This window comes from Sinocyclocheilus anshuiensis, unplaced genomic scaffold, assembly GCF_001515605.1.
Source record: "Sinocyclocheilus anshuiensis isolate Anshui unplaced genomic scaffold, SAMN03320099.WGS_v1.1 scaffold907, whole genome shotgun sequence".
Taxonomy (NCBI): Eukaryota; Metazoa; Chordata; class Actinopteri; order Cypriniformes; family Cyprinidae; genus Sinocyclocheilus; species Sinocyclocheilus anshuiensis.
The window spans coordinates 1,083,131-1,101,127 of record NW_015546133.1 but is presented as its reverse complement, the minus strand read 5'-3'; the positions used below and the strand labels follow the sequence as shown (position 1 = coordinate 1,101,127).

At 36.5% G+C, this 17,997-nt stretch overlaps 1 protein-coding gene across 1 annotated transcript; it reads right to left on the bottom strand.

Annotated features, from left to right (window-relative positions):
• Window positions 1-12,607: 12,607 nt before the first annotated feature.
• Window positions 12,608-17,709, bottom strand: LOC107701102 (ras-related protein Rab-38-like). The gene is made up of 3 exons (XM_016503032.1): window positions 17,511-17,709; window positions 13,908-14,188; window positions 12,608-12,942 (listed from the first exon to the last, which is right to left on the bottom strand). Exons 1-3 carry the CDS (start codon window positions 17,707-17,709, stop codon window positions 12,790-12,792), a joined length of 633 nt encoding a protein of 210 aa, XP_016358518.1. The 3' UTR covers window positions 12,608-12,789.
• Window positions 17,710-17,997: the final 288 nt, after the last annotated feature.

The window sequence follows — 17,997 nt, the reverse complement described above, 5'->3', positions numbered from 1 at the left end:
CTGTCTCCATGGCAACTGAATCTCATCAAACAGTGTGAAGTACCTCCGAGGATGAGAGTGTGAATATGTGCGGCCAGAGTGTGTATTTATTGAAAATCATACTGTACGTGCAGCAGCTGAGCATTACTCAAAATGTGCAGAAGCTGCAACATTTCACCTTACAAGGTTACTAGGAGGGCTGCAAACTCTCTTTGTCTCAGTTCCCGTGTTGTCTCTCTTCTTCACACTTGTCTGGGACCTGATCCAGACGAATCGAACCCAGGTGCAATGTCAAGCTGTCATGTTTGTTAGAAACCGGCGAGAGGTGTATGTGTGTGTGGTTAGCCTCAGATGCACACCTAATCATGGCATGTCCTTTCTTGCCTCTGCCTCCAGGTTGTCAGGATCCATGGCAGAATGAGGCCACACAAACGCTCTGATCAAAGTGATGCCGTTATGTCTGCTTACTGCTTACTGTATTGATGTCGGTGAAGTCGTCTTGTGTCGTCGCTAGACTTTGGATTGATTTGGCTTGAGAATATTTCACCAGCTATTACTGTTGCAGAAATCCATATTGAGTGGGCTGACTGACCTGCAGGGATTTTAATATATGGTCCACCACACAAAATCTATAATAAAATCTAATCTACTTAAGCCTATTTTAACACATTTATTATATGAGACCAGAGATGTTAATGAGTCTGGCAGGTATCGAGTGAGGAATACTCCAGGCAGACTGTTGAGAAGATTAATACTACTCACCACATTCATTAACTCATAATCCCTTGCTCATCAAAAGTCTGTTTTTAAAAAAGTAATGGAACATTTTGCATTGCAGCTTATTTGATTTTAAAATCAAACACGGAGGAAAGCCAGTGTTATTATACAGTGCCCCCTAGAAGTATTTGGACATTAATATGTATATATATTTATATATCATTTAAAATAACCAATCCAAATGACATTTACTTTAAACAAAGTAAAAAATCTGCTAAGAGACAACAGAGAGTGAACGCAAGAATAACGAGAGGAAAAAACTAAAATAGTATGGCAGGCAATTATGGGCCGTTCACACAGAACACATTTTTGATTTCCATTACGCTGCTCTTCCATTGTTTTTCTGTGTAAACATGTGCCAGATGATGGGTGCTTAAGTTAAAAGTTGTTCAACTTTTAAAATGTGTCTCTAGAGCTTGTTTTTTTTTTTTTTATTCCAGAAGCCTGCGCCTCACATTTTTAAACGTAAAAACATGTTCTGCTCTGAGTCTCATTCAGACTCAAGACAGCAACTTCTTCAGTAAAGGGGATGTATTTGTTCAAAGAAGTTCAACCAATGAAATGCTGCTTCAAAACCCATACTTGAATGTTATTGGCTCCTGCTAGAGTCAGTAATTGAAGGCAAGAAATCAGTCACACACTTAAAAAAGGAAGTGACCTCAGTGTGAGTGAGTGATTTGTTCACTTAAAATATTTGTTCAAAAACACAGATTCTTGATTTGTTCAGAAATACAGCATATGTGTACATCTCCCAATTCCGTTTTCCTGCTTCTGCCATGGAATAAAAAAGCTTAATTTAGATTTTGAAGCAATTGTTCAAGGAATTGAGAGTTTATAGCTCATAATCTTGAGTTTATATCTGATTATTTTTTTGACCATTTTCCAGTTTAAAAACACTTTTAGCTTTTAGTTTTAGTATCTCTTATGAGACTGTAAACGTTTTCACTTTATGAGAAAAATATTGTGAACGAATCAAAAGCCAAACATTTTCAATCACTGCTCACCTCATCACTACTAAATATTCAATCACCCCGCTGTAGCTCGTTTATCTCAGAGACTTCCAAATTCATTCTTTCTCTCTTTTAATTACACTCTCATCCTATTAGACATGTCTGGAGGGCAAGGCCCAAGAGTGCCAAACAGAACAGAACGGGACACATGATGTCCTCTCTCATTCACTGGTGTTTAGTCTAATTACAGGAAAGAGCTGATTACTACACCTCTGCACTATATACAGAATCCACTAAACCTAAACTGCAGACAGTTCTTGTTTCTCTCATAATCGTTTGGATGCACACTGAGGCAAGACATTTTAGCTGTCTTTTGATCCCTCAGCTACCTAAACAGAGTTAAACATTACACATTACCGCTGTATGGACCCCATAAACCTGCGACATAACCATAAAATCTAGGACAGAATGTCACCCCCACTGACTTTGTCTGGAGCCATGGAGTGGATAAAGAGGCCAAGGCAGACAGGAATGAGCTTATTGGAGCCAGTGAGTCACTAGAGCAGCCAATATAGAGCATTATCTCTGGCCATGACACTGCCCTTGTGTTTTGTGGAAAAAGCTTGTGTTTTGTGGAAAAAGCTGGTCTTTTCTTGGTCACTTGGGTCTGTCTGTAGCCTCACTGTCTCTGTCACAATCATGGGCTCTAGGCTGGTTTTGCTTCAGGACCTGGATTTTACACTGGACATTAAATGGTGGCAACTGAGTACAAAAATCGTTTACCACACAAAATTTAACAAAAAATATCCTTACAATCAAACATTTGTTACGTCCATACCCGATGGCACATTTAGATTCTGCACAGATTACCGTATTCTTTCTTTCTTTTGGCGTCACTAGCGTCCCCTTTCTCTTGGGTTGATTTGTTTGTTTGTTTTTGTTTCCCTTTTTCCTGAGTTGTAAATATTTGTACATATGGGTTGTCTCTTTAAATGATTTATATTTTGTAGTTATATGGATTCTTTTCACCTTGTATAATAAATCACTTCGTTGGCAGTTTGTGTCCCTGCATTGTCTCTTGCTGCCTCCATCAAGTCTACAGATTTGCCACAAATTTAATGTTACTCCTTTTACCCCTAGACCATCTTAAAGGGTCGTAACACATTACATTCATTTATATAGGTCCACAAATATGGGCCTTTTAATTAACCATGCATTATGTAAAAACAAAGCAAAAGCTACTGTATCATAGCCTGTGCAAATCGATGGGATATTTGTTTGATGTGGCTTAATTTTTGGTCAAAAAATGTAAATATGATTATATATAAAAATAAATAATAATATAATAAAAATACAATCAATATAAAATTATTTTATTTTGTTTTGAATTTCCAGGCAGTGTTATTTTAGTTTTATTAATGCTATAGTATTTATAAATATTTTGAATTTTCAGATTTCAGATTATTTTAATTATTTTTATTTTTCAGTGTTCTTATTGATTTTATTTTGTTTAAATTTTGTTTGTATTTTTTTATTTTTATATTTAGCTTTAAAGGGGTCATATGACAATTCTTTAAATATAAAAAACGTACTTACAGGCTGCGAGTCAGAAGAGCCAGACTGTCCTTGCAAAGTTGGAACTGAAACACTTTATAGAAACAGACACCGGCATTGTAGGCTACTCTGACAGGAAACAGTACTCATCCTCCGCAAAATGCGCTGCACACATCTGAATCCGCTTCGTCCACGGTGAAAGCCGATCCGGCGATCCACAGCGCGAAGTTGATGTATTTCCTCAGCGACCAGCACGAATCAGCTCCAGGCATGACGAAGCGGATATCGTCCTCTTTTGGAAGGCCAAACAAAATAGTTTCGCTTTCACAACGAAACACAGCGCCTTCATGACATGGCGGCGGCGGCAACAACAATACTACAGCAAGAATAAAAGTTATTCTTTATTAATTTGGGCGAAAAATTGAAAACAAAGGAAAAATTGAAATCGCATCATATGACCCCTTTAATTCATATTTATTTTAGTTTTAGTATGTTTAGTACTTAAACCTTTATTTCAGTTTTCAACATTTATTCTTTATTTTTCAATTAGTTGCCAATTTTCATTTGTTTAAATTTTTTTTAATTATATTATATTATATTATATTATATTAATGAAAATTATTTGTAATAATTTTTAGTTAACAAAAACAATGCCACCAGGTCTATATTCTGTCAGGTTGCAGTTTATATAGCAAGTTGATTTTTTTAAATATTATTTTTTATTATTATTATTTTTAACAAACATTCTACCCTTAATCTAACTGCAGAGCAAACTGGCCTCAGAGCTGCTGTAATTCTCAACAGGCAGCCTGTATTGGACAGATGTGCTCTCTGAGCTCTGACGGGGTGTGCAGGCATACTGTACAGTCTGTACTTCATTTAACATGAATCTATATTCTGAGCTCTGGCTGCTCTTGATTCACTCTAGTCCATTGAGAGTCCACTCCGGGGTCTATTTCAAATGTCCCAGTTATTGATGGAATGAGGTGTGCTAGTCTTGCCTAAAGGAAATGACAGACCTGTCGTTTGAAAAAAAATGGCACACAATAGAGACCGCTGCAACTTTGTGGACTGAAAATGATCAATGAGATACAAAACATAAAGCTCGACAATATGAATGTATCATTTTGAAACCAAATCTGTCTTTTTTTCTGAACTAACAAAGGATTTTTAATCCTTGAAGTATATTTTGAAGGGCTTACCTAATGTCGTTAGATCTCATTCAGGAAAACAGGAAGCATGTCACACACTTGAGCAATAAAGAATTCGGTCTTCAATCAAGTCCTGTGCTCTGAGCGGTTGACTGATGTCACCACACATCCTCCAGCGCGGCACTTTAAGTGTACACTTTTAGCAACGTGTTTTGACTGACATCCATTTAGATCCATTCACATCAGACAGCAGACAGGAAATGTGTTAATTGTTTCCTGAAAAACTCCTGAGAGTTGATCCAATAACAGACCTGCATCATGACTCCATCCATTTCCACCTCATCTTTAAAAAGGAAATTAAACTACAGTAATTTAAACAATAGGAGTGACTTGCCAAACTTAGAAACTTAGAGAAGATTGAAGCTTTGATACATTTGCAGATTGTTCAACTAGATTTATAGATTTCCGGAAGAAATTACAAATGACTATAGTCCAACTCTGTTCCATGATGGTCTGCGGTTGGTTGCAAGGGTTGCTCTTAGGTTGCTAGAATGTTCTGGGTGGATTCTATGGTCACTATGTAGTTACTAGGGTGTTCTGAGTGGTTGCTATGGTCTTCTGGGTGGATACTAGGGTTGCCATGCAGTTGCCAGAGTGTTGTGTGTGGTTGCTATGGTTTGTATACAGTTTCTAGGGTGTTTGCGTGGTTGCTAGGGTTTGTATATGGTTGCTAGGGTGTTCTGAGTGGTTTCTAGGGTTGTTATGTGGTTGCTAGGGTGTTCTGAGTCAGTGCTATGGTCGCTATGGGGTTGCTAGGGTGTTCTGAGTAACTAGTACAGTCGCTATTAGGTTGCTAGTATGTATTGGGCGGATTCTGCGGTTGCTGTGCAGTTGCCTAGGGTGTTCTGAGTGGGTTCTAGGGTTGTTATGTGGTTGCTAGGGTATTCTGAGTCAGTGCTATGGTCGCTATGGGGTTGCTAGGGTGTTCTGAGTAACTAGTACAGTCGCTATCAAGTTGCTAGGATGTATTGGGCGGATTCTACGGTTGCTGTGTGCAGTTGCCTAGGGTGCTCTGATAGGGTTGTTATGTGGTTGCTAGGGTGTTCTGAGTCAGTGCTATGGTCGCTATGGGGTTGCTAGGGTGTTCTGAGTAACTAGTACTGTTGCTATTAGGTTACTAGGATGTATTGGGTGGATTCTAGGGTTGCTGTGTAGTTGCCTAGGGTGTTCTGAGTGGTTGCTAGGGTTGCTATGCAGTTTCTAGGGTGTTCTGGGTGGTTGTTAGGGTTTCAGTGTGAAGGTGTTGCGGGCAGATGCTAGGGTTGTTATACAGTTGCAAATGTTGTCTGAGTCGGTGCTATGGTCGCTATGTGGTTGCTAATGTGTTATCTGTGAATGCTAGTGTTGCAATGCAGTTGCTAGGGTGTTCTGAGTGGTTCTTGGTGGATGCTAGGGCTGCAAAGTGGTTTCTAGGTTGTTCTGTGTGGTTGTTAGGGTTCTTGCTAGGTGCTTACTTATTGAGTCAAGTAAAAGATGATATTCTGGTCTCGATATGGCTCAGTTCCCGCTTCAGTGTAGGTCTACACAATATTTTTTTATTTTCAAGGTGAAAAATCACTAGCCTTAGAAAATATTGCTTAGAAATCATCTCAAAATAAAATAATAAATGAATTTTATAATATAATATTTATATTATTTTTTTATATATAGAATAAAATCATTTTATAATGTTAGATATCACAAAATGCTGTTAATGACTCTGATAATGGATTTACATTGGTAGTCTAACTAGCTGAATGAATGAATCTCTTTAAAATAGCATTTTAAAGCCATCAGCCGTTCACATCCACCCACTAACTAGGTCAATGTGTTTTTCCTGCTAATACCAGTCAAAGTGATTAACTCTTATGACTACAGACATGAGAAACAGTCTGAGAAAAGAATGGAATGTGCATCATAATGGACAATATCTGGTTCTTCTTGAACACTAAACCCACACAGCTCTCATATGTCTTGTGAAGTTCAGGGATCAAAGTGTTTGATTAAAAGTAAATGAGCTCTTGTGTCTGTTAAGAATTAAACTCAGTAGATCCAACAAGTGAGACCACAAACAAACATTAAAATAAAGATCAGATATCATATTCTTATGACAGCAGTGCAAGTAGTGCAAATTGTCTATTTAGAATGGAAGAGGACTGCATACTGCACAGTATACACTACATACTGGCTACTCTTTAAAAATAGTTTGTGTTGTGATAAAGTTATCAAATTGTACTTTGCTACATTGCTGTCACATGACATTGTGTTAAATTCAGTAAGTGTCAAGATATCATAAGCATTAATATGGTAATTATGGTTGTTTTTTATTTTGAATCCAGTTTTGTATAAAAATGTATTTTTTGGTAGTATGATCAAATAATAAATCAAGATGTTGATGGTAAAACTGATACTGATATTGGTTTATTTTTGCTTTGTGGGTTTTAGTGTTCCATGCAATATTCAGATTTGAGCAAATCTACAAGGTCATCCAAGTTTTGCATGCATATAGAAAATTGAGTACATAATGCAAAAATAGTGTGATGGAATGCTATTCTAAACACATCTGATGTCTTTCTATAGTTTCTCACTCACGAGGTGTCTCTGTCCATGAAACCTCCTGTGAAACGGTCTATTTTCTCACATTTGGTGCGACACTGACTGATAAGATCGGGACACGAGATGAACTACAGTTGGATATGTGTTCTCTTTCTGTTAGTTTTAATCTTTTATCTCTCTTTATCTCTCTATCGGTCAACATTTTTCCTCTCACTCTGTGAGCCTGCCTGTGTGCCTACAGGGTTTGAATCGCACTACTGACTACCAGATGGATGGCACTCCAGATATAAATGTACTTCAAGAAGTGAGAAAGACATTTTAGAAACTGCAGTGTCCATGAACATATTGGCATTTTTAAAGACAAGACTTTTTTCACACATATTTTTGTATAGATAGATAATTGTTATTATTATAACATATTTTGATTTATAATAACAACAATACACAATAATAACTTTTATTATTATGATGATTATTATATGCAAGATATATTAGTATGTGTAGGAATTTTAATTGCTTATAATAATAGTATAAGTATTATTATATATTAGATATCTCTACAGTATATTTTAACATATAAAGTGTTTTTATTATTATTACTTGTTGTTGTTGTTATCATTGTTATTGTTGCTTTATTTCTCAAGAATTGTGAAAGACGTTTTAGTCTTGTACTGCCCATGATTGTATTTTCTTTTTATATGCAATATATCTCTACAGTATGTACATGTATTTATGTATCACCACAAAACTTACTTCAGCATTTTAAATCTTGATTCTCTTTTTGGAAAATCTTGCTTGATATTTAGTCTGATCTGATATCCAGTAATCTGCTTTAATCTAACTGTTCCTTATGTAATATAAGCACATCAAAATCTTATTTTCAGGCGGAAGCACTACATGAATGCAGAGAATTGAGACAAACCACAAACAAAAATACTAGTCATGGTATCATGTGTGTTTTTTTAGGACACAAAATACAATTTTTTTAGGACAATCCATAGCAGTGCATTATTTTTTGGACGTATCATGGCAGTACCATCATAATCCTTGAAGTGCCTTTTGAGTACATCATGTCCTGTACACGGTTCTGCCACAGAAAAGTAATGAGAAAGCAAGAGCGATTTCTATCTCTAAGTCTGAACAATGCGAAGTAGCCTATGTGTGGGAGGATGTTTATGCGTGCTCATCTCCATCTAACTGTTTGGATGTGTGTGTGTGTGTGTGAGTGCGTGAATGCTGCTCTATATGAGAGAGAATCAGTGGCTGTGTGGGTGTCTGTGTGTGGGATGCTCTCTCCGGCGAAGCTAATGTGAAGTGTTCAGAGAGCTCAAGAGAAGCGCATAGAGCTTTTAATAAACATAGGTAGCCATGCTAACGTCCACAACCCCCATAAATGCCACATTTAAAGCTCTTCTATTCTATATCAATAGCACCACCCGAATGCCAATTATGTCATTAAGAATCTTGTTTGATCTAAAAACGTCCTGCGCAGGATGTGCAAAATCCGGCCAGCCGTCTATTTCACCCTTCCAATTTTCTGCTTTCATCTTTATCTCTGCGTATCTACGAGACTTGTAGAAATCGACAAAAGCACGGGGATGTTTCAGCAAATTAATTTGGCTGTTTAATTAGACTGTTTTTGATAAAGCGCTGAGGAGGAATCTGCTGCTACTGATGCAGCTGGTATCTGTCACAGTTAGAGGGGAGTAACACCCTCACTCCCTCCGTCACATTCACTCGTTTTCTCTCCCCCACAAGCCTCTTCATTCGCTCAGTCGCTGGAATCCGAGGCTTATAACGAGCAGTCTGCCTCCGAGACTAGTTCCTGTGCATAAATTATTTTAGCATGTTTATATTCAGCTGTTGAAATCACTGTTCAAAATGAAGAACTATTTTTGGTAGGCTAAATGTTTTGAATGACTTAAAATTTCATGTTTCATGACTTAAACTATGTCATCATTATTACATTGCCTATTTAGAAGAAAATTATTTCTTTAGTAGAATCACCTCAAAAGGAGTTCTATGCAAATGTTCCCTTTTTACATGAACTCAAAAAATGATTCGGGCCCTTCATAGATAGTGTTCACTTTACTTAAACATATCTAATTAGGAGTAATACGTATTTATATTTAATGAGTCCAACATAAAATAGTGTCATCTATAAGACCAATTTAAACTTGATCACCTAAATTTAGTTAGATTTGTGAAAAATCACAGCCAATCAGAAGCGCTTGTGGGCGGGCTCTCACTTGACTACATTGACAAAACTGATAGGTAGATAATCAAATTCATAAATCATAAACAATTTTAACATGATTAAAAATACACACTGAGTGACCTACTGAACGAATACTCCCACTTCACTAAATGAGTCGCTGTTTTTGAGTCTGAATGAGATTCGCAGTCGCACTAAACATCTTAATTGTCATATGCAATTACAATTACGTTATTTAAACAGTGAGACTTTCAGTGACTCATTATGTGTTCATAACACAAAAAGACACTAATTTTTGCCACCTACTGACACAATGACTCAAAGTCCCCACCATATAACCCCCAATTCCCCTTAAGCCTTCTATACACTGCACGATTTTAGCAATCTTATAAGAGCATTACAAATCACACTGCGACATGGATCTGATAAATTTGGGTACGACATGTATGTAAACTGTATGAGGATGAAACCTAGTGACTCGTAGGCTACGACTATTGAAGAATAAAATGGATTAAGCATGCGCTAGTGGTAAACAAAAAGAGCATGATGAATCACAATTTGGCAGTTGTACTTTTTATGTGTGCTGAAAAAGTAAGCAGTTTTAAGTTTTGGTGACATGTCGCATTGATCAACATGCCATTTCATGTTGCATTTTTATTGGCTGGTCAATAAACGTGGGTCGTAGCAGCAAACACACACTGCGATGATCATGCTGAATTTCTGACACTGTCAGAAAATGATCGTATAGTCTATCTTTGGTCACAAGAACGTGACAACGGCCATCTTTGAACCTCTCTCACAGTACAACATAGGACCACCGTTTAGGAGCCACAATCACAGAAAATTGCTAAAAACGGATGCGCGTAAGAAAACTTGTCCGGAGTTTTACATTATCAACTCATAAAAGTTAAACGAATACAATTTGACTTTTGTCATAGTAGAAGTCACACTTCAGGACTGTGCACCAAATCTTTTGACACTGCCAGAATTTCGTCTGAGGTAAAATTTGATCGCAATGGTCGGCTGTCGGTGCACATGTCAAACTAACGATCAAAGACTACAGATTTTAGCCTAGGATTGGAGGAATCTTTTAGGATTTGTGAAATTTGTCTCAGATGGCCAAATCGTGGCTGTCGTCTTCATTTTTCAAGACAAGCCAAAAAAACTCCGGCCGTCTCAGCCGAATCGTACTTTTTTCATTAAATATTTAGCATAAAAATGTTTCTTTGTTACATTTATATTGTAAAACCTTACAAAACAAAACACTTTCATATTTCAAAGTGTTTCTTTATACCTTGACAACATCTCAACTAAATAGCTCACGAAAACATATTTAATGATACAATACAATCCCTAATAATACAAAATCTTCCACATAGACAAATAATATCTGAGAATAAAAATGTGGTGTTTGCAGCAGGTGCAGATGGATATGGAAAGGCAGCAGATCAATATACACATTAAAGGATTTGAATAAAGCACATGGTGATGTAGGGAATCATGGGAGATTTATATAATGTCAATGAGTCATACAGTGAATCACTGCAAAGGAGATGTGAGATGCAGAGTGAAATTGGAGTGAAAAAAGGGATGAAATGGAAGGATGGCAGTAGATAAGAAGGGCCAGGATGTTCAAGGAGACAGAGTGGATAAGGGAAGAGGTTGGCAGCTCTTTTTACAGATATAGTTTGAGAAATCTATTTTGTGCAAACAATTAAAAGATGTTTAACTTGATTATAAATACTTTATGGGTTACTGCACAATGCATGTTCATATCCTGTAAATTAAAAAACCATTAAAAAAAACCCCATAAAGTTGTATTTATCTTAGCATGACAGTCCTTTAACACTGTCAATATGGTAAAATATGCATACCACAGAATATCATAGTGAACTGGTTTTAATTCTAGAGGTTAAATCCATTGGTTGTTGATTAGATGACGGCATACTGAATTTTTAAATGAAACATATGCATGGATGAATCATTCATAATAAGATGCATTTAGAAAACGGGTGAATTCTTCATTTCATGGAAGCTTTCATAAAATTAACTTTCAGCTTTTAAAAACGAACTCTCTTATGAGAAAACCAAAGCAACATATTGATGAGTCATCCTGAACTAAACTGATTTTTGTCCAATCAAATGCTTTCTAGAGTGAAAATGTCCCACCCACTATTACCACCTGCCACCAATTAGCAAGTAGCAAATCCTGGTTTGTTAATGTGATGAATCTATCTCCAACCCTGATCCTGGAGAGCTACAGTCTAACAGACTTAGTCTTCTACACACTGCACAATTTTGGCATCGTGAAACAAACGTGGCGATTTCTGTGATCGTGGCTCCTAAACGGTGGTCCTATGTCGTACAGTGAGAGAGGTTCAAAGATGGCCATTGTCGCATTCTTGCGACCAAAGATAGCCTACGATCATTTTCTGAAAGTGTCAGAAATTCAGCATGATCATCGCACAGTGTGTTTGCAGCTACGACCCTACTGACCAGCCAATAAAAATGCGACATGAAATCAACACGACACGGTGCTAAAACATAAAACCGCTTACCTCAAGCTCTTATCCCTTCCTCTTTCGCCTCTTCCACTTTTTTCAGCACACGTAAAAACTACAACTGCCAAACTGTGATTCATCATGCTCTTTGTTTACCACGAGCGCATGCTTTCTTTGCGTTTCTTTCTTCTATAGTAACGTGCGTTGTAGCCTACGAGTCAGTAGGTGTCATCATCATACAGTCTGCATACATGTCGTACCCAAGTTTATCAGATCCATGTCGCAAGTTCTAACCCTACTGGAGCTGAAATCTGAAAGATGGTAGCTCTCCAGGAGCAGGGTTGGACACCCCTTAACTAAAGCGTAACCTCATGCTTCAAAAGTACAAATGCGTAACCCAAACCTGTTTCAAAACTAAAAATGTGTAACCCAAACCTCCTGTTTCAAAAGTAAAAATGTCAAAGTGGAAAAAAACCTGCTCTTAAAGCAACTTTATGGCATCTTTAAAACATTTTGTGACTTTAGATCAGGAATATAGCTGAAATGCAGATGCAAATCACTTTTGAAAATGTCTTAATAGGGGTGTTGCACATTAAAGACAGTCAAAAAAAAGTATAATGCTATTTTTCATTTAACACTGGGGTTATTAAAACTCAGTCCACCAGAACCAGAAATAACTATATTATGGTGTAAATACTGATAAAACTTTCCTGTTTCTGAAAGCATATTCAGCCATCTGTCTGTGTGTCTGACAGAAAGTACTTCTATAATCTCTCACCTTGTTCAGTCAAGCATGCCAGTCCAGAACTCCCCAGGTTTTTGTTAGACATAACACAAAAAGACCAAAAAAAAAAGTGCAGCTTCAAACATAAATACATGTACTTTGTGTGCAAGCTCAAAGTGTCTGTAGTTTAATGCTGTAACTAACGGACAGATCTCTGTGGTGGTTGAGGCTTATCGATGGTTGACCATAGTGCTGGAATTGGAGGGATGAGGGTGTGAAGATCTACGTCATCTTCAGTCCAAGGACAACCAATACTGCTGCCATAGATTAATGCCATCTTCTCTCAGGGTTTGAAACATGCAGAACAGGTCATTTCTTTGTCAGAGTTGAGCTGAGGAGAGATGGTATCTGGAACCACTGATTTTAAGATATCATTCTCGCTGGCAATTATGTGTTTCACAAGGAAGTTGGCAGCTTCATTAATGTTGATGTTTTCCTAAAATTTAGAGAGAAAGAACATACATGAAACATTTTTAGACGACCAGGTTTCAGATTTTCAGATGTTTGGTTTGATCATTCAGGAATAGGACTGTGTTTGATCGGATCTGCCATTGAACTTGACCTGGGAACAGTGATGAATTATTAAAACCCATGAAAATCCTACTAGATGGAGGTTAATTTAAGACTGATTGGACTCTTCAATAAGGATGAATGGACAGAGGTCCTGAAATAAATAAATAAATCAATCCCTTTGAAACATCTCTATTGGATTTAATGAGATGGCCCCAATGTTCCAACGGTCCATTCTCCCGTTTCCCTCAGCAACTGCTCTGCATGTGAGTAGCAGGTCTAATTAGCATGCAAATATAAATAACCTTCAATCAGAAGCTTTAATCAAGCACTAAATGCTCTGACAATACAAGTTCTGTCAAGAGATATTTGTTAGACTGCTGTCAGTGGGATAGAAAAGCTATTTTATTGTACATATAGGTGGTCCTTGCTAATGGTGGCTGCCATGTTGAGATCATATGACCAACAAATTAATCTTGTAACTCTCCTGACACTTTCAGCTGTGGAATGAATTTATTACACTTATATATTAAATTCATATATATATATATATATATATATATATATATATATTATATATATATATATATATATATATATATATATATATCAGGGTATTTACATGGCACTCCAAAGAATACCACAGTACATATAAAAAACAAACAAAACACAGTATTACCTTGATACCATGTCCTAAAATGTCTTTTTTATTAGTTTAATTCCCATGGAACATGAATACACTAATTAGTGAATATACTATAATGGCATATATTAAATTACCATGGTATTAGCATCTGAAACCATCACTATACCATGGTACTATAGACTTTTTTGCAGACAGACACAAATATGATGCTCCATCTAAAATCATACCAAAATGTTATGCCTTACCCTAGCAGACGTCTCAAACCAGCCCACAAATCCATTCTCCTTGCAGTACTGGTCCATCTTCAGGCTGTTGTTAGTCAGAAAGTCTCTTTTTTGGTCGCACTTATTGGCCAGGAGCACTGTGGCTATACTCTGGCCATTTGAAAGTGTTAATTTTGAGTCCAGATCCTCCTTCCATTTGGAGACAGCCTCAAACGTGGTGGGTCTGGTAACATCAAAAACAATGAATGCCCCCATGGCCTCCCGGTAATAAACCCTTGTCATGTTCCCGAACCGCTCCTGACCTTCCAGTGCAAATGGAGAGGGAGAAAAAAAAGGTAAAAACAACTGGGAGAAGCATGACACGTCACACAACAAGCCAAATGCCACTACCATTCAAAATAAAAGAAGATTCTTATGCTCACCAAAGCTGCATTTGTTTGGTGAAAAATACAATAAAACAGTAATATTGTGAACTATTATCACAATTTAAAATAACTGTTTTCTATTTCAATGTATTTTAAAAAGTAATGTGATGGAAAAGCTTCATTTTCAGCAGCCCTTCCAGTCTTCAGTGTCACATGATCCTTCAGAAATCATTCTAATGTGCTGATTTGGTGCTAAAGAAACATTTCTTATTAGTGTTGAAAATAGTTTTACTTTTTTTCATACTCTAAGGATTCTTTGATGAATAGGAAGTTCAAATGAACAGCATTTTAAATAAAAATCTTTTGTAACATTATAAATCTTTAGTGACTTTCGATCAATTTAATGTGTTCTTACTTAAAATATTAATTTCTTGAAAAAAAGAAGCCACAAATGTTTGAACACTAGTATACTGTATATTGCATGCATAAATTTCTTATATACAGTGGGTACGGAAAGTATTCAGACCCCCTTCAATTTTTCACTCTTTGTTATATTGCAGCCATTTGCTAAAATCATTTAAGTTAATTTTTTTTCCTCATTAATGTACACACAGCACCCCATATTGACAGAAAAACACAGAATCGTTGACATTTTTGCAGCAAATGGCTGCAATATAACAAAGAGTGAAAAATTGAAGGGGGTCTGAATACTTTCCGTACCCACTGTATATAGTAAGATATTTTAAGTAGCAGCTCATGGTCTCAAATTCTAAGAAAAAGCCTGTGCCAGGATAAAGTTGGCATGATTACATTTAGTATAATGAGTCTACTGGTGAAGAACACATAACTCTTTACAATTCTTTGTGCATGCATAGTGTAAATACGCATTGTTCTGACCAGTATCCACAGCAAACTTTCCTGTTGTTCTTATTCAATCAAATATGCTTGTTACTACTGATTTTTCCAGCTAATGGCACATTCCATCTGTGTGACTTTCTCCTGTCTGACTCTGAATGCAGCCACTCATCTGGGCTGCCAGCATTATACAACATTCCCTAGGACAGCTGTTTCTCTCAGTTTGTTCTATTATTTGTTCAAAATTAGAATCAGGAGGTGTGTGTTGATCTCCGTCTGACAGCAGCCTGCTTCACACTTGATGGACCACGAAACAAGAAATGTTGTATTGGTTTTGTTAATCCATATGGGCTTTTGAGATATTGCACAGGTGTTGTACAATGAAATATGAACAATGAATGTAAATCATCAATCAAGTCTAAATGAATCTGGCCTTTGCTTAATGTGTTTATGAACAAAATGCAATTTTCAGGTTTGAATAAGAGTTTTTGCTGCTATCACTGACTGACATTTGATGAAGCAGTGGGGATTGCCCATTACAGAAATTGTTACAGTCACCTAACTTGACAACTTGGCAAAATGTGTGTGCTTTTGGAGAAAACTATTAGCCACTAACAAGGAAAATGAACTCAGCATGTTTCACTTCATGAAACTGTATGTCAGATGACTTCCTGGGCAGCAATGAGGAGTTTATGAAGCCCACGAGGAGTTTATGACTGTGTAAGTATGACTGCTGAGTCATGTCAGGATGAGAGTTTAACATAAAGCCAGTCATCATAACAAGGAAAGTATATTAATGATGAAGAACAAACCTTTAAGTTCCTTAGTCTGCTTTAGAATATGAGCGGTTTAATAACTTACTTCTGTATTGGGCCTCATACACCTTACTTATCCTAAGTAAAGCAGTAGACTTTCTAAAATAAAAGTGTTTGTTAGATGCTACTTCATTTATTAAAATTTACTAAACACTACAAGGTAGGCTACTATTGTTACCACGGCTAGTTACTACAACTAAAGTGATGCAAACAAACATAATGACAGGAAGATTAAAAGCTTCAGTTTGAAGGGGGTATTATTATGGTTGGAATTTTGGCGAAAACTGAGGTTACCATGGTATATATTTGCGTATAAACATATGAATAAATAAGTAAACATCTTTAAGAACTAACACTACATTGATTTTCCATGTGTTTCTCATCTAAGTCGCTTTGTTGTCAAATGTGTTGTTTCGAGCAGGTGTGCTGTGGCTGTAAATTGACCGTAGCTGTGGACTGAGAACTGTAAGTGCTGGAAATATTACCCTTGGTTTGTTTAGAGATTTTCCCCCAGTTTCATCCGGGTGATTTATCTCTCAATCTCTCTCACATGAGACTGTGACGTGCCTGACACGTGAGGAGGACGATAAACAGAGACGAGCAAAGGTTTCTGGTTTGGGATCATATTTTGTTGCAGAACAAGATCAACTGACGTTAGATTTAACGACGTTAAGCCGTAATGGACTAATTTGATATCGACATAGAGCTGCTCTCTAAAGTTTCACGGATCTCCACCTAACAAACCAGCCAGCCCTTACGAAAATTAACCATTATTTTATTATAGTAAAATTATAGTAACCATGTTTCTTTCTTTTTTTTACCATTTGTAAATGGCAAAACGGTTTGTGATTTAACTGTAATGCCCTGTTATTTATTATTTATTAATTTATTTATCAACGTTAAAACTAAGCATGTTGGTGGCTATATTTTAAAGTTCCAAACTTACTGCCTATGTCAACATAATATTTAATTGTTTGTTTAAGCTAATAAAAAATAGTTGAATGTTTTCGTTAATCTAAACAAACACGGTCACGCCAGGGAATTCTTGATTTATGCTTATAAAAACAATTATAATGTTAACAATATGTTAATAATATTTTACATTAAACCTTATAAATTATGCCTTATTAAATAATATTACAAAGAAAAATAATTTTCTTAGTAAATTATAATGTAGTCAAATTAAAACTTTTAACGATAAAACTAATGCAATGAAATTACGTTTATTTAAAAAAAGGCATATATATATATATTTATTTATTTAACCTATATGGTAAGATAACTTAGTGTTTTCCATTCAAATGACTAATATTTTTACAGTTTATGTTTTAAGTGTTTATTTAAAGACACTTTTGGCTAACCCTTTCAGCTTTATTGTGGTAGTAACTGTAACTTTACATGTTGGCTGAATCTATGGTTAACGTGGTAATTGTTTTTGAATATTTAGTGACTAAATTCCATAAGTTAAGTTATGTGCTACTTAAAAACAAAGCACTTTTTGCCATCTTGCTTTTCAGCATATTTTTTAATAAATGCTGACACGGATATGTCTTGGCTTTGACACACTGTTATAGCCTACTTTCTCTTACCGGCGATGTCCCACAGCTGCAGCCGGACCGTCTCTGAGTCCCAGTTGAGAACTTTGAGCGCAAAATCCACCCCGATGGTCGCTCTGTAGTTAGTGGAGTACGTCTGATGCACATACCGTTTGATGATGCTGGTCTTCCCTACTCCCAAATCACCGATGACAAGGATTTTGTACAAATGCTCTTTCCGATTGTTTTGCATCACTGAGGACATTTGTGTGTTCAGAGTTTATCACACTAACTAGTCATCTGTCATTGAACTTAAACTAGTACCGCCCAGGGCGTGGGGAAACTTGTGACCAGCTGTTCCTGAGCACTGTTTGCTCATGTGCACTAAATTTCCTGCCATTCAGTTTGTTTACTCATGATGACAGAAACCTATCTATCTATCTATCTATCTATCTATCTATCTATCTGTCAGTCAGTCTGTCTGTCTGTCTGTCTGTCTGTCTATGTACTCTAGCATAAAGAAAGAGAGAAGGAGAGAAGT